Below are 20,459 nucleotides of genomic sequence, written 5' to 3'. Positions count from 1 at the left end.
AGCAGCTGCCAACGTTCAAGCTGGAAGCAATGTAGACCATGCTGTCGTCAGTGACGATTTCACCATCTCCACGGCCCATAGTCAAGTATTACACATTGCTAGCAGTTACGCGGTGCCAAAGGAGACACGGCAGAGAACCCGGCTACCCTGCTCGGCGCGCACCGCCTCCACCCCACTTCAATTGGGCCGCCAGTTGGAGCCCCGAGGCCCTTCAAGCACCGCTCGCTGTGAGCGAACACTCCCTTCTGGTTCGATGTGCCGATCGCATTTGCACTAGCATTTGCTGCACCACATCTACAGCGACATGGAAGTTGATATTGCGCCACAATTCGGCGCCGAGTTGAAGGTACACAGTCGCCGAACACCCAGACTGCACCGCCGCAACATGGACTGACACGGATAATTCACAGGATGGCTTCAAGACAGTCAACGCTTGGGTACGTCACCAGCAAGCCCTCACCAACACATGTTATGCAGCATTGCGCTCCGCTGGCGCAAATCCACGACTGCTGCATAATCTAACATAATGCTGATTCGAGGCTTAGGTCTCTGGAGGCATCACATGGCTCGACGACATACAGCAATTCTATCGTGAACGAAGCGCCATAGAGAAGGAGTATTCTCAAAGGCTCAGCGCGTTAGCAAAGAAGTACTATGAGAAGAAGTCGAGGAAAGTGAGCAGCTTGAGTGTTGGTGATACGCCGACGGTAACTCCAGGCTCGCTGGAGAGGTATGGTCTGGGGATGATTGGGTTCAAGGCAGTCACTGATAGTTTTACAGTGCCTCTATGACCACATGGGGCGTGCAACTGAACACCCTCGAACAACGCGCGGCCGAGCACGACCAATTCGCTATGGCTCTCATATCACAACTCGCCGATCCGTTGAAGACGCTTGCGACTCGAACCGAAGAGCTGCGGAAACTCCACGGCGACTACGCAGCAAAGCTCGAGAAGGAACGAGACGGACAGTACGCCGACCTACGCAAGACCAAGGGCAGATACGACAGTGTGTGCCAGGAGGTTGAGAGCCGCCGCAAGAAGGTGGATGGTGCTTTCGACCACGGTAAGAACAAGGCGCGGAACGCTTTCGAACAGCAGCAGATCGAGATGCGCAATGTCAAGAACACCTACCTCATTACCATCAATGTCACGAACAAGCAGAAGGAGATGTACTACCACGAGTATGTCCCGGAGCTTCTGGATGTGGGTACATCTCTCCTCGCCTTGAATGGTGCTAACAGCCGAGCAGAGCATGCAAGATCTCTCAGAAACCCGCGTCAATAAATTGAACGCAATCTGGTCATTAGCTGCCTCAATCGAGACCCAAACGCTCACCCGCAGTACCGAATGCCTGCAGCATCTCTCCGCCGAAATCCCTCGCAACAACCCACTGCTCGACTCCATGATGTTCGTCAGACACAACGCAGGAGGGTGGCAGGAACCCAGCGATTTCCAGTTCGAGCCGAGTCCGGTGTGGCTTGACGATGGTAACCTTGCGGTGGACGAGTCCGCAGTCACCTTCCTACGAAACGTTCTGCTGAAGACCAAAGGCTCGCTTGGAGACTACCGACGAGATCTCGACAAGAAGTTGAAGGAGGTCGAAAATGCAAAGGTTGTTCGGCGGAATGTCCGAGAAGGGAAGGACAAGAGGGACGAGGTCGATGTGGTCCGGGCCATTTTTGCCATCCAGGAACAGGCCCACGAGATCGAGAAACAGAAGGTCAGCGCCGAGGTTGAAGTCTCAACTATCACGTCGGTGGTTGGCGATGTAAGCATTGGCGCAAGGAACCACAATTTCAAGTCGCAGACATTCAAGATACCCACAAACTGCGATCTGTGCGGGGACAGGATATGGGGGTTGTCTGCAAAGGGGTTCGACTGCCGAGACTGCGGTTACACTTGTCATAGCAAGTGCGAGCTGAAGGTGCCGGCAGATTGTCCCGGAGAGCAGACAAAGGAAGATAAGAAGAAACTCAAGGAAGAGCGACAGAAGGCTTCACACACAGTCACATCAACAAATGGCGCTGCTGCAGGGTCAACAGCTGATATGCCGCGATTAGGCAGAAGCGACACCGTGAACTCGATGAACACGCTCAGCTCTGGCTATTCAGCGACAGCTCACAGATCAATTTCCGGAGGGATGTCACCGACCGTTGAAGAACCGCCAGCAGAGAAGAAAGTACCAGCGGCCGGTATTAGGAAGCACCGAGTCGTTGCGCCGCCACCTGCAGCATACATCAAGGCTGACGAAGACGCTCCGCCGCCAGCATCTGGAGCACCAGAAGTCAAGGGCAGGATGTTGTATGCCTACGAAGCAGGCGGCGACGGCGAGTTATCGATTGCTGATGGGCGCGATGTCACCATCTTGGAACCCGATGGTAGGTCCTCTCTCAAAATCACTCCCATGCTTCAGTATCTTCTGGACATGTCGCTTACAGACTGTACAGACGGATCTGGCTGGATGAAGGTCCGCGCTGGGGGCAAGGAGGGTCTTGTGCCTGCCTCATACGTTGAGATTCTCGCTGCCGCGACACCACCCACCACTGCATCCACATTCTCTTCAACCCGGCCTGACTCGACGTACTCTGCGTCGTCAGCCTCTACAACGAACCTTGCAGCTCAATTGACCGGCGGCAAGAAGAAGGGACCAGCCGTGGCACCAAAACGGGGCGCGAAGAAGCTCAAGTACGTCGAGGCGCTCTACGAGTACAGCGCACAAAGCGACGTAGAGCACTCGATGAGCGAAGGCGAGCGATTGGTTCTTATTAACATGGATGCTGGAGACGGGTGGGCAGATGTCGAAAAGGACGGCGTCGTACGGAGTGTTCCTGCGAACTACCTCCAGCAGGTATAGACCACCTGTCTGGCAGTCGTGCAAGAGTACGGCTGCAGTGCATATTGAGCGCTTAGACATCATCAAATATCACATCACAGTCAACACCATCATAATCATTATGTGCCTGCGTGAACCGTGCCACCAAACGCCTCAGCACATGAGTCGGCAATGCATGTGGGGGCCTACAGTTGTGTTCTAGCGTAAGGGTCTCACCCCGAACCTTATCCTCATCGCTTTCATCGCTCATCTTCGCTTTCATCTCAAGTTGTCCCTTATTTCATCAGGAGTCTTGCACCATGCGTCGCTGATCGTAAGCACTGATATTGGGCGGTCTCGCATGCTATAGAGTGCATGCACGAGATGAGCATGTAGGACAACAGCGAGGCGTACTGTACAAGTCCAAAAGTCGCACGAGCGGCAGCAGCACCAAAGTTTGTACAGCTGGTGTATTCCCCTCCGGGTCTCTGCAGCGTGTTGACAAACAACAGCACGAGCCGCAATCTCGTAGGCGCAGCAAAGACTGGCATGCTTCGAGGGCGATAACTTAATATAGCAGATCTGGACCTGCCCAAAGGATATCTGTCGCAATCATCTTCGGTGCCACATTCTCATCCCGTGGAATGTAGGCGCTCAACAAACATTGGAGAATCAGCCAGGGACCCAGTGTCACACAACAGCAGTTCGCATTACACGCCGGCGCGGCCGGCAGGGCGAGACATTTGGCGGCCATGCGCGCGCTCTATGGAGGCTGAAAGCCTCTAGGTGATTTGACAACGCCATGACGCTAGAGAGAGTCGCAAAGCGTACCAGCTGCGACTCGCTTTGCGCAGGTCTACGGCTGAGGAACGTATGGGACCACGGCCAACTCGACTGGCAGCCCTCATCGCATAACGCGCGATACAGGCGAGGTGGTGATTGTGACCACCGTGTTACAGATTCTTGCTGGCAAGCTTCCCAGGGCAGCTATTCTCTGAATGTCCTCGCTGCCGCCGTCGCCCACGTTGCTTTGATCCAGTCTCTCCTTTCTCAGCGTGGTTTGTTCGTTGTCTCACATTCTCAACGTCCGTTGCCATACACTATCGCTCGCTGCCGAGATCGATTCCCACATCTAGCCAAACAACCGATAAAGTCCTCGTGGACAGTGCCAATCCAGATCCGGGCATTGTCGCATTCTCACCTCCACTGCGCCTTCCCAGCGAGCACACGCAGACCCTGGGCTTGGCATGCGCTTGATACAAACAAACTCCACCACCCCGGTATTCTTCTACCTGTAAGCGGCCGACTCCTGTGACAGTACTCTCAGCTCGCTGTTCATATACCTTTTCCTTCTGTAACCTCGTTGGGATCTTCCAGTCCGCTCCTTCAGCATCAACAGTATATACCATTCGCTCCTTCTTCATTCCAGGCACGTGCTTCACCAAAACAAATCTACGAAACAACGACTTCGAGACGTCCGCGCAGATCACCACGCGAAGTCTCGCACGCACTTGCGCACTAAACAGGTACAATGTCTCATGCTCGCCTGCCTGCAACACACCGACTGACCAAGGCCGCAGTTGTGAGCGAGTGCGAAGTAACGAGTCACGATGAAGTATCAATACCTTGCTGTATTCGCTGCCGCAGCTGCAGTCACCGTGGCGCAGCCTCATCAGCGCAACCATCGCCATGCTCAAGCACACGCTGCGCGCATGGCCCGCCCAGACAATGCTGTGTATGCGCCCGCGCCCGTCGAGACAGTGATCGTGTACGAGTTGGACGGTCGCCTGATCACTGAGGAAGAGACTCGTCGAGGTATTGCCAATGGCACTCTGCGCTGGGGCGACGATGGCATCTTGTCAAGTTCCGTCAAGCTGCCTATCGCGCTTCCCACGGCTCCGCCAGTTGCGCCCTCGAGCGAAGTGAAAGAGCCTGCCCAGAAGCAGCCCACCACCACTCAAGTCCAGCATGCCGAGACTCAATTGGCGGCCCCATCCGAGGCTTCTGCTACGGTCGCGCCTGCTTCGTCTTCAGCGCCGGCGCCGTCTTCAGCACCAGCTCCACCCCCGCAAGAAGCCCCAGCGGCACCAGCACCGGACGCGTCGCCAGATGATCCCAATGACCTTGTTGACGACAACGGTAACTGCCCATCTTGCGACCAGCCCTTCCCTAACGGTGTCATCCCGTGCAGTCAGTTCCCTTATGGCTACGGCGCTATGCCTCTGAACCACGAGGGACTGGGCGGTTGGTCTGGCATCCAGGATCCTGTATACCGTGGCGCTGATGGCTTCGACAACATCAGGACAGTGGTCAAGGGCTCATGCTCCGATGGCTCGTGCTGCACAGAAGGAACGTACTGCTCCTACGGCTGCCCGAACCCCTACCTCAAGCTGTCCTTCCCCAAGAAGCAGGGCAAGACTGGCCAGACTATCGGTGGGCTTTTCTGCAATGAAAAAGGCATGCTCGAGCTGGCCGATGGCTCTATTGGCAAGACGCTCTGCGGCAAGGGCTCCGAAAAGATGACGGTCAAGGTGCAGAACAAGCTCAAGAAGTCTGTCTCTATCTGCCGCACTGACTACCCTGGTGAGTTCTCCCACGCCCCATATACTCCTCACAACTAACATTCCAAGGCACTGAGTCCATGACCTTTCCTCTTACCATCGGATCTGGTGAGACCGGCTACCTGGCGAATCCAGACCAGAGCAAGTACTTCTTCTGGGAAGGCAAGCCTACCTCCGCTCACTATTACGTCAACAAGCAGGGCGTCCCTGAGAGCGAAGCCTGCACCTGGGGTCATGACGGCGGGGGCGTCGGCAACTGGTCACCCACAATCTTTGGCACCTCTTTCGATGACATCGCCTCCAACGTCGGCTACTCTAGCTTGAAGCAAAACGAGCTGAACTTGAATGAAAAGCTTGATTACTCGATCACCTTTGTCGGCGATGGTGTCACCAACGCTTGCAAGTACAAGGCATCGACAGACAAGTACGGACAGGGCGACAAGTGGTTCAACAGCATCGAGGACGGCTGCACCGCTGGCATCAGTGAAGGCAGCACTTTGACCCTTGTCCTGACCGACGACTAATCGCCGTGAGGCCTGCTCAGTCTTTGGCTCGGCCAACATCTTCTCTGTCCATGTTTCCCGATGTCGAATTCCACGATCTTCTGTACCTTTTCATATCCTGGTTCATACTTCAACGCCGAGAACGCGCGCGGATCTCTACGACCTTTTGGAGGACTTCTGATCTCGCTCAGATGCATGATTCTTTTTCAGCTGTATCATATACTTTCGGTTTGATTTTGCTACGGCCTTCCTGTGTCGTCGAGGCTTACTGTGTCCGGCGAATGGTCGCAAGATAGCATGGGTACACACGAGCGGGTGTTGCTGCCATGGTCTTCGGCTGATACAACCATGAAGACTCAAGACCATTTTGGAGATTTACTACCTTTCGTATTACTGGATGATGCAGTGGAGGCGTTCGGTTCATTCGTACAGGATCGATTAACCAATTCAAGGGTCAATTCACTCCCTAGTGGTGCAAATACTCTGACATCCAGGCTCGAAAACTTTCTACCGCCCTGTGAATTGTTCCTGTTCTTGCATTTCTCAATTACTATCTTCTAACATCCTGGACACAAATCTTGGATACTTTGCACTCTTCACGCACCTGCAGTGCTCGCGACGGTGAGCTGGGAGGTTTGAGACTTTTCGCGCTATCGAATTCATGTCTTTGCCTTGACGATGATTACTAGGTGACCACAGGTGCACTGCACTGATCTGATGGGTTATGATCGGTTGAGTACTGGCGAAACTGCCACGAAACACAACAACCTACGGGTATCGGCGCGAAGCCACAGTCTAAATGTTTCCCAATGCTATCCATCCCAATGAAAGTGCTTCCTTCTGGCTGCTGCCATACCCGGCGTGTCCTCTCGCGTTCTCTGGCGTACAAAACATGTACAATGAAAGATTATAGAATACCTCGTCACCCCTCAAAACTCAGATCCGCGACTGTCGTCAGCTCGTAGAACTGAAGTCCAAAAACGAATGCGGATCGCCCAGATCTAGAGTCAATCCTGCATCCGCCGTAAAGCTCGGAAACGCCTCATGCTCACTGACAACCGGCGCATCGAGTACAATCCCGTTGTGTCCTCCATGCGTCAGGCAGCCAACGCACTCACACCCGTCTCCGCACTGACACGTCCCAGTCGCGTCGTTGCAGCCGGGGAGCACCATCTCATTCCAGAAGAAAGACGACGGCGACAGCGTCGGTGTTTCTTCCTCAGTGCTACCGCTTGGGCTGTCGGCGACGGGTGTAGCTGCTGATGGAATAATACGCGGAGGCGCCATTTCGAGTTTGAGTTGCGATTCGGTGGGCGTTGGTGTTGCGCTGTCGAGGAACTGGGACTGCTCTGTCAAGGGCGTGGAGATGGAGGATTGGCGCCAGGGGCTGGACACGTTCAGTGGTGTGCCGGCCATAACTGTTCCGCCGAGGCTGGCTTGGTAGGATATGTGTGGTGGGTTGGACGATGCGTAAGATTGGGGTAGAGGCGAGAAGCTCATGGCAGGGTTGGCTTCGGCGCCGAAGCCGGGGTGATGAGGGTAGGTGGGCATGTCGTATAGGGGCGCTTGTTGACCTCCGAATGCACCTGTATACTGGAACTGTGCCATCAGCCGGACATACTCCATCATGGTAGCGTTATTTGGATGAGCAGCGCAACCAAAGCAGCTACATCCTTCTCCACAGTGGCAGTTGTGCTCCGGGTTATGCCGCGGTATTTGGTGACTGTTAGCATGCTGTGGTAATGGGCCAGACATACCGCCGCTCATGGGCATCGCCATCGACTGTTGGTAAGCCGCAGCAGCGTGGTTGTAGATTGGTGCGCCAAATCCAAAGGGAGGTTGCGCCGGTGATGCTTGCGTTTGGAAGTTCTGGTACTGTGGTGTCCTGAAATGAGGTTGAATCTGGAACTGGAACTGCTGACCAATATTCTGCACGCCGTTTTGGACGTTGGGCACGTTGCTCGGCTGTAATTTGCCTGAGCAGCATGACTTAGTGGGCGCAGCAAGCGGGGCTGGAGGTAGTGGAGGCTGCTGTTTGACTTTGATACTGCAGCAACTCCCTCCTTGAACGACTGGTGCTGGAGCAGTATTCGGCTTACAACAGCTCGACACCTCCTCTGTCTGCGTGGGAAGCATTCGGGGGGTAGAACTTGCACTCGAAAGCGGTGAGGCTTCATCGCTGGCACTTCGCTCGGTTGGTGTGTTGTACGACGATGTGTCAGTCTCGTTGTCCTGGCTAGCTTTGATGGCTTTTTCTAACGAAGTAGGATGTATCGCAATCGACTTCCGTTTGGGCTTCGAGATTCGACTGCTGCCAGCGACAGCCACCGATTGCGCTCGCTCTGACGGACAAGCACACTCTGAGGTCTTGGGGATGGTGTAGTTGATGATGATCCGCTCACAACTGCACGAGCCGGTCGGATGGGGACAACTACTCAATGGTCGACCAGGTTTCCGGACCTCTACAAGTACTCGGTCACGGTGATCACATTTTGAGGAGCGATGCCCTCGGATGCAAGGGCCGCTGGTGCGATGTTAGCACGGTACAATACATGTTGGTGAAGAAAGCCGTGTGACTGATGGGATGCCGTCCTCCATTCAATGGCCATAGCTCTAACTGCCTGTCTGCATGCCGTGACCACACACCTGGCACAGCAGAGCTTCGCCGGCTATAGGTGATTACTCATCACTGGGTCGCTTCGCTGCGCATTGTCACGCTGCCGGCGAGATAAGGACACCAGATGGAAGCAGGATAGAGACGTACAACTCATGCCGAGCAAAGAGCATCGCACACGGGAATAGAGTGAGATGGACTTACCAGGCGACCTTCTTGCGTTCTCCGTTGATGTCGGCCCACATGATGCGGGGTTAAGACAAGTCTGTCGAAACTTGCTCAATCCACGACAACAAGCCCGGCCCTGAGCCGAGTGAAAGGAAATGAGCAGTATTGTTGATTCGAACAATCGTATTTGACTTGATGCGCACAGCGCACGTGGAGAAAATGTTGCAGAGGGGTACAATGGCGTGTCGCTTGAGTGTTGGCGATAGGCTGTGGGCTAGGCACCGATCCTGGTCACACGGCAAAGGATCGACTGGGCTCGACTATGCCCTCCTGTAAGGGCCCTGCAGCAGCTGTTCGTGAGCAAAGAAGTAGCCGCTCGAGACTGGAAATGGCCTGTGCGACTTGTAGGGGTCTTCTACCCGTGTGGCTGGTGCTGTCTTGCAACCGGAAGGTTGCCGACGGGATCCTGCGGTTTGGTGCTGGACACGCTCAAGACGACGGGCGTTGCTGAAGCGAAGAGATGTTCAACACGAAATGCCCAGAAAAGATCGCTGTACCTAGTAGAAGAGCCGGAGCCGACCCGTCAACCACAGGAGATCAGCAGTGTGGATGTCGCTCACTGTGGTTTGCGCCTGTTTCCCGCAGCAACGGAGAGAGCGGCAGTCGATTTTCGAGACACTCGAGGTTCTTAGCCTCTTGTTGCACGCCTGTTGAGCCGGGGTCGCAGCGTTAACGCACGGTTCTCGTTGGTTGGGCTGGCCGAATGTGTCGTAAGTTGCTGGACGTCGTGAAGACGGCGCTAGATGAGCAGGTTTCCTCTCGTTCGGGTTAGCGGGCTGAGACCGGACACTGGATGCTTCATCTGGCAATATAGCCTTGGACGGGACAAGAGTACTGAATGAACGATGGCGAAGAGACGAGATATACCTAGGCAAAATAGCGGCGGGCGTAGAGATATGTGGGAGACGGTGCGCTGGTCCAGAGAGTTGTGCCTCTGTTCGAATGCGGAAGGAGTCACAGCGCGGACCAACAAGGGAACGTGTGGGGAAGCCCATAAATCCGGTCAGCTGTGAGATGCTACCACCCGACAGGCGTCGATTAGGTTTTGAACGGGCTCTCTCGACGTCTGACGTCGGTGTTCGATCGAGGACAGTTTCTGGAAGGCCACCTGCTTAGGCGAAACAGTCAAAGCCGCTCTTCAAGCATTTCCCCGCATTGAACCGCTCAGCAAACACCAGGGTGCTTGCGCATCGCAATTCGTGGACCCTTCTTTCCGTTTGGCACGTGATTGTGGATGCTGCTCTTGGCATGCGGCTCAACTTGTTAGCTTGAGGATTTAGCGCCTCGCTCATTCTTCTGGGGCGCACAACGCACGGGCGAGGTGATCTCGTACCAACTTCCCTTATCGCCATGGCTTCAGACGATGAGGGAGGCTTGGACCTCTTCCAGGAGCCTGCTGACTATTTCAAGCCAGAGAAGGAGGCGACTTTCGCTACGCACAAGCTGTTATCAGGCAGAGAATTTACTGTGCGATTGGTCGGTCATAATCCGCTGTGGGTAAGCTGCACCATTGTGTGGTCGTGCAAGAGCAAGGTCCTTCTTCGCACTTACGTTCTAGAAGGCTTCCATGTTTGGAATCGTCTACGATAATGACCAAACTTCTATCATTTTTACGTTGTCAACGGCTGTTGCGGCACGTTCACTGACGTACACAGGGGCACTTTCTCTGGAACGCTGGTCGAACGATATCGGCTCATCTGGAAGAGCATGCAGGTGAACTGGTGCAGGGGAAGTCAGTGCTCGAACTCGGTGCGGGGGCTGGACTTCCCAGCCTTGTCTGCGCCATCAATGGAGCCTCGCAAGTGGTCGTAACGGACTACCCCGATGCTGAATTAATTGAGAATCTCCGGTACAACATTGATCATTGTGATCTGTTGCCTACGCCAAGGAAGATTGCTGCAGAGGTCAGCAGACCTTCATTGTTTGTACATCGTCACTAATTGCTCTAGGGCTATCTATGGGGTGCATCGACGGAGACTGTGACAAGTCATCTGACCAGCGATGCCGCCTTCGACGTGCTCATCCTCGCAGATCTTCTGTTCAACCACTCCGAGCACGCGAAACTCCTCAAGACAGTGGAACTGACCCTGAAGAAGGCACCGGGGTCAAAAGCCTACGTGTTCTTTACGCCGTACCGACCCTGGCTACTCGAGAAGGACCTCGCGTTCTTCGACTTGGCCTGTGAGGCTGGCTTTACTGTCGTCAAGACTCTGGAAAAAGTCATGGACAAGGTGATGTTCGAGGAAGACCCGGGCGTAAGTGCATTTCGTGACATCATGCTCATGCGCTGATTTCTCTCAGGATGAGCTTCTTCGCCGCACAGTGTACGGGTACGAGCTCACGTGGTCAACTTGAGGCGATACCAAGAGCAAGAGCAAGAGCAGACGAGATCGAATCGATAACCGAAGTCAGACTGACGCTGGGGTGATTTGTGCTGTTTCGCCAAGAGCACCTTTCTCCACGTGCAAGCGTTGAATATGGCCGAGAAGCTCTATCGTTCGTTGTGGGGAATATCGCCGCCGACGAATGTACGGAAACCGAGGACTTAGAGCGTGTCGCTGCAACTACGGAACTTTGCCAAACTCTCACACTCCGCCATCATTATATCGGTGGTTGTTTTGCGAGTCACAATGATGTTGTGCAAATGTCGCAGGTACCTACAACGTTCGACCATGTCATTCTATCATTGTGTCGCATTCTTCTGGCCCTCGTATAGGCGCGAGACTCTTTGTAGCCACACAAGGTAATGTGGCCGTCTGCGAGACCTATGTCACTTTCACTATGCGATTGGGAAACTCGTATATGGGGCGTTTATTGCTTTGGTACTCTTGCAGTATCGAATCTACCGCACACTGCTCAATCAAAGGTATTTCGTCGACAAACGGCCTCCAGGTCGAGATCGATCCTTTCATCATCGGGCTTGACACACCTTCCGCAACAGCACCACCGAGCCCGACAAGGGATGCTAACGCGTACTATTACCTTTCCAGCCCTGTGTTCTAGAAGACGCCACTCGCTGCCATCTCACTAGGCCTGCCATCTCGCCTTGTCACAGAATCGAGCTCATGCGGCTTTCTGTCTGAAACTGACAATGTCGACCTACTCGACTTCCTCTTTTCGCCTTCGCCGCCCTCACTCACTCTCTTTGAGACTCTAGTTCAAGGCCCCACGCCGAATCCCCGGGCAGCCGTTCTCCGCTATCTGCCACTTGTGCCGGTCATTCAGCGCGATATCCCTGCGCTTGTACCTGCTCTGCTTGACGATGAGGAGGGCATGACAGCCCTTGCAACGAACATTGCATACTACCACGCCCAGGACTTCATTTCCGATTCCGAGCTAGGATATTTGCTCAAAGAAATCCTGGTCTGCCGCAACCGAGAGGGGGTGTCTTGGACGATCAGATACTTTACTTCTATGACTTTGTGCTTTGGCAGATCCAACGACATCGCAAGCTTCTTGTCCCTTTGTCAAGCAGCGCGAGCAGGATGAGGTCCAGCAGAAGCTGAAGCACAACGTCAAGCCCCAAGAGAAGCAGTGGAGGCGCAAACGTGCGGAAGCTCAGAGCCGCCTAGACTTGCTATTGCACATTGAATCTGACGTTCCGCTCCCATGAATGAGATGTATGGTCCGTCAGCCGTCCCACCTCCGCCGCCATGGTGGGCGCAATCGATTCCTCACTCGAACGAGGCCAAAGGCATTTACAAGACTTGGCCCCGCGCCAAAATACCGGAAGAAAGCACCGATAAGCGCAGGCTACAGACTACTGAACACACTGTCACAATCTCTGCTTGCGAGGGTAGGTGGTTCTCGGAGACGCGGGCGTCATTTGAGCTCTGTACGAAGAACTCCATCGGTATTGCAGAAAACAGGTGAGCATTAATTTTTCAAGTTTCAAAACAGTGTCAACGTATTGCAGACCTCACGCATATACCATCCCACTGTTTGCATTAACGTGTTTTATAAGCGAGTGCGCATTACAAGCGAGTGCGCACCCTACCAACTTTGCGCACCTCTACAAGCGTATATCTCAACAACAAGATGAGATAGTATGTAGATATTAATAGAGTAGATTAAACAGTATCTAAAGTATCTTTCTTGCATGTACGAGAGTTATGCCCAGTCTCTCTGCACCTCTTACAGCGCGCAAGAGCCTGGCGGCTAACACCTGATTGCTCTCCTCCTTGGCGCTCTTCACAAGCAATCTGCTGATTAGCCTCACGTTGAGCAAGGATATCCTCGCCAGCTCCCTTCGTTAAGACCCCACGCTGCTGTATACGCTTTTTCTTGCGCTGTTTACGTGCAGACGCTGCCTCATTTGCTCTCTCAAGGCCAGTGATCCGATCGCGCATCAGCTCAGCTGAGAGCATCATCACCTCAGCGCCCTTCTTGAGCTGGTCAATCGCGTCAATAATTGAAGCTGGCGAGGAGCTCTTATGCTTTCTTACGCGCTCACGAATCAACGTTGATTGAGCCTCAAGCTCACGTACGTTGCTCGGCGTACGAGCCTGCCAGGGAGCCTCTGGCAGAGCAGCTAGAGTAGGTGTACGCAGCTGCACGTCAAGCTTTGACAGTACAACGTCTGGTTGGAGAGGTACAAGGCCTGCACCTCGAAAGGCTGAGCAGATATTGGCTGAGGTAAACGATTGATTGAACGCTGCCTTAAATGCTGGCAGGAATTCAAGCTTCGTGATGTGGTTGATGTGGTGGCGGATCAGCGCCTCAATCTCGCGGCTGTACGCGCGCTTCAACGGCAAGAAGCAGCCAACGTCAAGCGGCTGCAGCAGGTGGGATGAGTGAGGCGGCATGCAGAGCGTGCAGATATTGTTCTTCTTGCAGAGCTCCTGAAATTCAAGAGAGTGGTGACTCTCATGGCCATCCAGGATCAGCAGCCGGCGCGCCCCAACTACCTTGCCATCTGTATGCTTAATAAAGTGCTTCAGCCACTCAACTCCAAGCTCGTTGGTTGTCCAGCTGTTCTCACTGACTGCAACAGCCCAATCGCGTGGGATGTCTTCCTCATACCAGGCAGAAAGGTGGTACTGGCCAGCAAAGATGATGAACGGTGGGATAGCCCAGCCAGCAGCATTGATTCCCTGGATCACCGTGACCCACTCGCGATTGCCAGGCTGGATAGCCTTCGGCCGGCCTCTCCTTTCTGATCCTGTCACAACAAGCTGGGTTGTGATCTTGCCCATCATAAAGCCAGTCTCGTCAAAGCTGTGGACGTCCTCGTCAAGGATGCCATACTTAGCCTTTGTCTGCTCTACAAGCTCAAACCAGCTCCTGATCAGTACAGGATCCTCACATAGAGCTCTCTGCCTGTCGTACGCTCGATTGAAACGCGTTGTGAGACTGTCTGTACGCTTGACAAAGTTGCGCGGCCAGTGGACGCCGACCTGACCAGCGCCGCGCGCAGCCAGCAGCTTATTAGCTATATCACGTACGGCTGCGTACGTAGGCGCAAATCCACGTCGATCTAGATCGAGTATGTAGCTGACTATCACCTCCTCTTCTTGCTTAGTGAGCTTCTTTGAGTTGGGTTGGCAATTGCGTCGGGCAGGCTTGCCAGCAAGTCGGCGGTGGAGTGTGTCTTGAGAGACATTAAACGTCTGTGCAGCAACTGCCTCACTCTGAATTTGATTTCGCTGGAGAGCTAAGATAGCAAGGTGTATATTAGCCTCATAAGAAGCTGGCTGGGCTTGAGTTGGGGGTGCCATGATAGTATAAGTTCACGCGTTGCAAAAAGTTGGTGGGGTGCGCACTCGCTTGTAATGCGCACTCGCTTATAAAACACGTTAGGTACACGGAAACAAGGTGGTGCACACTTCAAGATCGCGACAGCCTGCAAGCGTGAAGAACGCTAATTGCAGATGACAAAGACGCCCGGATCCTTCGTTCGGAACATTGCAATCCATGTTTCACCTTAAGCTTCGGGTTAAGCTTTCTGAGACATGCGCCGTTTCCGCATGATCCCTGTCCGGAAAGACTTGAGAAACACCAAGTGGAGCTGTCAAAAGTCTAAAGCACTCTCGAGTCGGAGTTGCAGACTGCGGAGATGAGTCAAGCCACTTGCATCATCCGAACGACAAGGCAGACATCACTATGCAAGGCTCGAGTTATGAACAGATCCAGACTTGCTATATTTACACTACCAAGATATTACGTACCCATTGGTTCCAGTCCTCGTACTAACTACAGCGCGAAAATGACTAAGAGAAAACATGAGTTACAGTAAGGAACGGGCATCAACACCTCTGCGGAGGCAGCCCCCTATCCGCTCATATTCTAGATTGCCCAGCAACCACCAGACTCCACTATGCTCTTGTGAAAGCTTACTCGGGCTTGCCGAGGATGCCGCGGGCCATGTGGCGCTTGCGGAGGTTGTATTCGACGGCGCGCTTCTTGGCTGCGGTTGACTGTGTGAAGGCAGCGGAGCCACCGAAGGGACCGGCCAGAGCGGCGTTCTGCATGCGGACAATGCAGACGTTCTGGGCGCCACCAGCGGTACCCTGGCAAGTCATACCCTGGGGCATTTGGACCTGTGGTGTGTTAGTTGTGTTGTGAAGAGAACCGGGTATTGCTTACCGTGACGGGGAAGTCCATGACAGCAGCGGCGGAAAGACCACCGATACCAATTCCGGGAACGTCCTGGGTGACGGTGGCCTTCTGGAAAGCAGCGGGGTCGGTTCCGCCGGAGGTGGCATCGATGGCAGCAGCCAGGGGGCCGGCACCGTCCTGGTTGACCTGATGGAATGTCATGGTGATAGTACCATCGTCGGCGGTCGTAGGGAGACCCGAGGAGGCACCCTGTCCAGCTGCAGCAGCGACACCGGTCTCCTTTGTACCCTTGGGGGTCTTGGTTCCAGCAGCAGCAGCAGCACCTCCAGCGCCAGCCTTACCACCGGTGAGGGCGTCGAGAAGACCTCGCCTGTTGGCAGCGCGACCGGCAGCGCCAGCACCTGCAGCATTACCCGCTGCAGCGCGACCACCGGCAGCACCACCGGCAGCAGCACCACCGGCACCGCCAGCAGCAGCACCACCGGCACCACCAGCGCGACCACCAGCAGCACCACCGGCAGCACCACCGGCACCGCCAGCAGCAGCACCACCGGCACCACCAGCGCGACCACCAGCAGCACCACCGGCAGCAGCACCACCGGCACCACCAGCAGCAGCACCACCGGCACCACCAGCAGCAGCACCACCGGCACCGCCAGCAGCAGCACCACCGGCACCGCCAGCAGCAGCACCGCCAGCAGCGGCACCACCGGTACCCATGAATTTGGCGATAGCAGCACCGGCGTCAATGGCACCGCCACCCTGGGTGCGGCCCAGAGCGGAGGCCTTGCCGCCCATCTCCTTGGCGCGGATGATGGAGGTGTCGGCCTCAGAGCCGGAGAGAGGGTTACCAGAGTCACGGGGCGTACCGTCGATGATGGAGAGACCGGGCATGTTGACACCGTTGGCGCCCTGGACCTGTGTGATGACGCCGTGGGCGGAGACGGAGCTGGCAAGAGCCGCGGCGGCGAAGGCGATGGAGTAACGCATTTTGATAGTTGGTTGAAGAGCTTGAGCTATTAAAAGTGGCTAGTAAAGAAGGTCTGAAGATTGCTGGTGAGCGTAAAAAATTGAGCTGATTAAACAAGCGACCGGCGCAAGGAAGTAATTAGTAATAAGGGACTGGAAAGCAAGTCTGGAAATGTTGTGGATGTTGATGGTCTTCTGGGAGGGTGAGGCCGATTCCTTATATACAACCTGCGCCCGTCTGTGGCGATTGAAGCTTAGCCACACTCAAGCATTCGCCATTGCGAGTTCCGTGGACTAGGCCGCATGGCATTGATTCAGGTTTCCAAACGTGAAGATAGCGACTGTGATACCTGGTGCGCAGCCCGGCTATGAGAGCTGAGACGATGCTGGTCGAACGATCTTACCGCTGGGCCCACTATGATCACTCGCGTCAGAATGCGTAGCACGGGTAGATCTTCTCCAGTCTCTCGAACGGGTCTGTCCCCGCGGCAGTACATTCTCGCGTTGTCGAAGGGCGCATTGACGTTTGGTATCTGGGGACTCTAAATGTATCAGGAGCCAAGCCTTGTTCTAAACTCGGCGATCGAAACGTAGAATCCGGCATTTTCTTGTTCGAAGAGACTCTTGAGGTGCGCCGTGCGTGCGATCAGACTTGGGTAGCGGCCATTTGATCGTCGATGATGGCAGGAACGGTCGTCAAGACGATAACGAGTCTGCCGGACATTGATCGATATCGACAAGGAACAACAACATCCGAGAGTTGATTTTAGCCAGCCTTGATAGCGTTTCAAAAACGGCGCGCGAAACTGTTCGGTTTGAAATCAGTTGTGGCCTAGTGCTGTACAGCCTCACCAGTCTCCTTCCGACAATCTTCAGGCTGTTTCAGGGGCTTCGAGAGAGACTCAACAACGTCACGATATTTTTGACAGCCCATCTCTGACGATTGGCAGCACTGTAATCTGCAATCGCATCAAGATGCGACTGCTTCAAGGCAAGCATTCGGTCCGGGCTCAGGTGGCAACCTCGTCGCGCTTCCTAAAGCGATGCGACGTCGGAAGTAGTGTTGACCGGGAAACACGCCGATCGCACTCGTCGCGTATCTGGGGCTTCTTATCATTTTCTTTCGGGGAGTCGGCTGGAGATTGTGCTGTGGCGATGACGGCGAGGAGCTGGGAGCTCGCAAGTGTCAGGAGCCATGGCGCTAGCGAACGCGTTACCTTTGCGTCACTTTCTCATCTATCATCCGTGCGAAACCTAGTCAAAGTGCAGAAGCGTCCTCATTTTTGTACTTCGATTATTACGCGTGATCGACGATGGTATGTCGATTGCCCGTTGAAATCATTTTAGAAACTTCAACAATGGTAGCTACAAAGCATCCACCGACTTGATGGTAGAACGCACGCGACTCGATGTCGAAGCCAATACCCAATACTTGACGAATATGTGTGGATGGCTCTTAGCGGTGGTCGACCTTTATAGGGAAGACTGTTGACATGACTCGTGCTGCCAAACAGGAGGGGGATCGGGTATTGAAGTGGTGCAGGCGCAGAAGGCGTGCTACCAAATGGGCGCAACGGTTGTCCGATGCCGACCGCGTTCTGCGCTTGGCTCCATACTTTCACCATAGACTACAGTACGTGCAGTCCTAGCTACATTCTTATAGAGCTCCATAATGTTAAGCCTCTTACCAGTAAAGCGTTCAGTCCAACCCGCACAAACCCAACCACCATGCACCCCACAAAAGCGCACCCGAACCCCACAAACGCAGCCACCTTAGCCTCGCTTGCGTCGACCTCGGCCTGGGCACCCCGCACCAACGCGGAAGCCACGGGCACGCGCCTCGGGCCTTGAAGACGCGTCGCATGCGGGCTAGCAGCAGCCTGCATTGGGAATTGTGGGGTAGCCAGGCCTTCAGAGTGCGTTGAGCTGGTTGAGGTGCTTGACGGGTGCTGGTCGACGGTGAGGGATGGAGGGCAGAAGGTGGTGGATGTGGGCGGAGGGTGATGGATATAAGGCAGTGGAACGATTGACGGCCATTGCGAGCCGACTCTTCTGCTCGAGCGTAGGTATTCTTCTCGAGCCGACTACTCGAGGCGGCTTACTCGAGGGTCGGCCGAGCCGAGCCTCGCTGCACCCGCGTGCGAGCAGCGTTGATCGGCTATTAAGAATTCAACTATCCATTCTCCCAGCCCGGTATTATTATCACGCTCTCCGAACCCTCACGCCACCATGGTCATCAAGTCGCGCTGGAACGTCCCGACGCCCGCAGTCTCGCTGCCAACGTACATCTTCGACTCGCCGCACGGCGAGCTGCCCAAGACGCCCGCGTTCCTATCCGCGAAGGAGCCGAACAAGTACTTTCTCTCGCTGCACGAATACCGCCTCTATGCGAAGCGGTTTGCGTCTGGGCTGCGGCGCGCGGGCCTGCAGCCGGGCGACCGCGTGCTGCTGTTCTCGGGCAACACGCTGTTCTTCCCGTCCGTGATCATGGGTGTCATCATGGCCGAGGGCGTCTTCACCGGCGCGAACCCCACGTACGTCGCGCGCGAGCTCGCGTACCAGCTGAAAGATTCCGGGGCGAAGTTCCTCGTGTGCGCCGAGGGCAGCCTCGACACGGGCATCGCTGCGGCCAAGGAAGCCGGGCTGTCTGCGGATTCCGTGTTCATCTTCGACGATGGGAACGCGACCTTTGACGGCCGCACGGTGGAGAAGAGCACGGAGCTGGGGCACGTCAGGCACTGGACTGCGCTACTCGACAGCAAGGCGAACGGAGACGCGTACGCGTGGCCCGATCTCAAGACGCCCGAGGAGCTCGACCGCGTCGTCGCGCTCAACTACTCGTCCGGCACGACGGGCGTCGCAAAGGGCGTCATGATCACGCACCGCAACTACGTCGCCAACAGCACGCAGCAGATCCACATGCAGGCGCTGACGCCGAACTACACGCAGGACCTGCCCAAGCAGCGGTACCTGTGCTTCCTGCCCATGTACCACGCCATGGCACAGTCCGTCTTCGCCGTCAACGCCGTCAAGCAGCGCGTGCCCGTGTACATAATGCCGCGGTTCGACTTTGTCGAGTTTCTGACGTACGTGCAAAAGTACAGCATCAGCGACCTGGCGCTGGTGCCGCCGGTGGTGGTTGCCATGGCCAAGCACCCCGCGACGAAGAAGTTCGACCTCAGCAGCATCAAGACTGTGACAGTGGGCGCAGCGCCGCTGGGCCGCGAAGCCAGCCAGGAGTTTGAGAAGCTGTGGCCCAACGGCCAGGTCAATGTGAAGCAGGGCTACGGCATGACCGAGCTGACGTGCGCGGTGATGATGTTTAATCCGGCAAAGCACTCGGCGTCGTTCAGCGTCGGCGAGGTGGTGCCCAACTGCGAGGCCAAGATTGTGCTCGACGACGAGGGCAAGATCGAGGCACCGCAGGGCGAGCGGGGCGAGATCTGGGTCCGCGGGCCGAACGTGATGAAGGGGTACTGGAACAAGCCCGACGCAACTAGGGAGACGTTTGGGCCGGGCCGGTGGCTGAAGACGGGCGACGTGGCGTATGCAGACGAGGAGGGCCATTTCTTCATCGTAGACAGGAAGAAGGAGCTGATCAAGGTCAAGGGGCTGCAGGTGGCGCCCGCAGAGCTGGAGGCCCTGCTGCTGGACCACCCTGAGGTCCAGGAGGCGGCGGTCATTGGTGTGCCGCAGTGAGTATTCCGCGAGACATTGACGTGACATGCTGACGCGGACAGCAACGACGACGAGGCGCCCCGGGCGTACATTGCGCTGCAGAAGGCGGACAGGGCCACGCCCGCGCTCGCCGAGGCCATCAAGTCCTGGGTTGCGGAGCGCGTGTCGAAGCACAAGCGGCTGGAGGGCGGGGTGCGTTTCATCGACGAGGTGCCGAAGAATCCGGTGAGTGCGTCCTTGACGTTTACAAGCGCATACTGACGAGTGCAGTCCGGGAAGATCCAGCGGAAGCTGCTGCGTGATCAGGCGGCGCTGGCGGATGCGAAGGCGAAGCTGTAGGTTAGAGTGGAAGAATGTACGCTACGTTGAAGCAGGGGACGGTGACTGATGTGTGGTGAGGCGGTGACTGATGTGTGGTGAGGCGGTGACTAATGTGTGGTGAGATGGCGACTGATGTGTGGTGAGATGGCGACTGATGTGTGGTGAGACGGTGACTGATGTGTGGTGAGATGGTGACGGATGTGTGGTGAGATGG

General features: G+C 55.5%; 8 protein-coding genes across 8 annotated transcripts; 5 read left to right on the top strand and 3 right to left on the bottom strand.

Annotated features, from left to right (window-relative positions):
- The first annotated feature begins 41 nt into the window (after positions 1-41).
- On the top strand, positions 42-2,945 carry M421DRAFT_421607 (FCH-domain-containing protein). The gene is made up of 6 exons (XM_033592885.1): positions 42-346; positions 411-437; positions 546-730; positions 781-1,204; positions 1,251-2,379; positions 2,449-2,945. Exons 1-6 carry the CDS (start codon positions 305-307, stop codon positions 2,853-2,855), a joined length of 2,214 nt encoding a protein of 737 aa, XP_033448019.1. The 5' UTR covers positions 42-304; the 3' UTR covers positions 2,856-2,945.
- Positions 2,946-3,104: 159 nt separating this feature from the next.
- On the bottom strand, positions 3,105-3,392 carry M421DRAFT_421606 (uncharacterized protein). The gene has a single exon (XM_033592884.1). It carries the CDS (start codon positions 3,362-3,364, stop codon positions 3,110-3,112), a length of 255 nt encoding a protein of 84 aa, XP_033448018.1. The 5' UTR covers positions 3,365-3,392; the 3' UTR covers positions 3,105-3,109.
- A 98-nt stretch (positions 3,393-3,490) lies between these two features.
- On the top strand, positions 3,491-4,249 carry M421DRAFT_175111 (uncharacterized protein). The gene has a single exon (XM_033587824.1). The coding sequence runs from the start codon at positions 3,616-3,618 to the stop codon at positions 4,126-4,128; it is 513 nt and encodes a 170-aa protein (XP_033448017.1). The 5' UTR covers positions 3,491-3,615; the 3' UTR covers positions 4,129-4,249.
- On the top strand, positions 4,250-6,036 carry M421DRAFT_175112 (glycoside hydrolase family 132 protein). Its single transcript, XM_033587825.1, has 3 exons — positions 4,250-4,339; positions 4,394-5,396; positions 5,444-6,036. Exons 2-3 carry the CDS (start codon positions 4,424-4,426, stop codon positions 5,896-5,898), a joined length of 1,428 nt encoding a protein of 475 aa, XP_033448016.1. The 5' UTR covers positions 4,250-4,339; positions 4,394-4,423; the 3' UTR covers positions 5,899-6,036.
- A 598-nt stretch (positions 6,037-6,634) lies between these two features.
- Positions 6,635-8,858, bottom strand: M421DRAFT_175094 (uncharacterized protein). The gene is made up of 2 exons (XM_033587823.1): positions 8,696-8,858; positions 6,635-8,401 (listed from the first exon to the last, which is right to left on the bottom strand). The coding sequence occupies exons 1-2, from the start codon at positions 8,734-8,736 to the stop codon at positions 6,832-6,834; spliced, it is 1,611 nt and encodes a 536-aa protein (XP_033448015.1). The 5' UTR covers positions 8,737-8,858; the 3' UTR covers positions 6,635-6,831.
- A 1,094-nt stretch (positions 8,859-9,952) lies between these two features.
- On the top strand, positions 9,953-11,270 carry M421DRAFT_175068 (uncharacterized protein). Its single transcript, XM_033587822.1, has 4 exons — positions 9,953-10,216; positions 10,375-10,623; positions 10,669-10,974; positions 11,021-11,270. The coding sequence occupies exons 1-4, from the start codon at positions 10,070-10,072 to the stop codon at positions 11,072-11,074; spliced, it is 756 nt and encodes a 251-aa protein (XP_033448014.1). The 5' UTR covers positions 9,953-10,069; the 3' UTR covers positions 11,075-11,270.
- A 3,781-nt stretch (positions 11,271-15,051) lies between these two features.
- M421DRAFT_64462 (uncharacterized protein) lies at positions 15,052-16,267 on the bottom strand (the record flags this gene model as incomplete). The annotated part of the gene is made up of 3 exons (XM_033596164.1): positions 15,052-15,258; positions 15,305-15,693; positions 15,988-16,267. 3 exons carry the CDS (start codon positions 16,265-16,267, stop codon positions 15,052-15,054), a joined length of 876 nt encoding a protein of 291 aa, XP_033448013.1.
- A 2,208-nt stretch (positions 16,268-18,475) lies between these two features.
- M421DRAFT_64630 (acetyl-CoA synthetase-like protein) lies at positions 18,476-20,263 on the top strand (the record flags this gene model as incomplete). Its single annotated transcript, XM_033596181.1, has 3 exons — positions 18,476-19,941; positions 19,987-20,149; positions 20,195-20,263. 3 exons carry the CDS (start codon positions 18,476-18,478, stop codon positions 20,261-20,263), a joined length of 1,698 nt encoding a protein of 565 aa, XP_033448012.1.
- Between the last annotated feature and the right edge of the window lie 196 nt (positions 20,264-20,459).

Source organism: Didymella exigua (assembly GCF_010094145.1).
Source record: "Didymella exigua CBS 183.55 unplaced genomic scaffold M421scaffold_16, whole genome shotgun sequence".
Lineage (NCBI taxonomy): Eukaryota > Fungi > Ascomycota > Dothideomycetes > Pleosporales > Didymellaceae > Didymella > Didymella exigua.
This window is presented reverse-complemented; position numbering and strand designations above follow the sequence as displayed.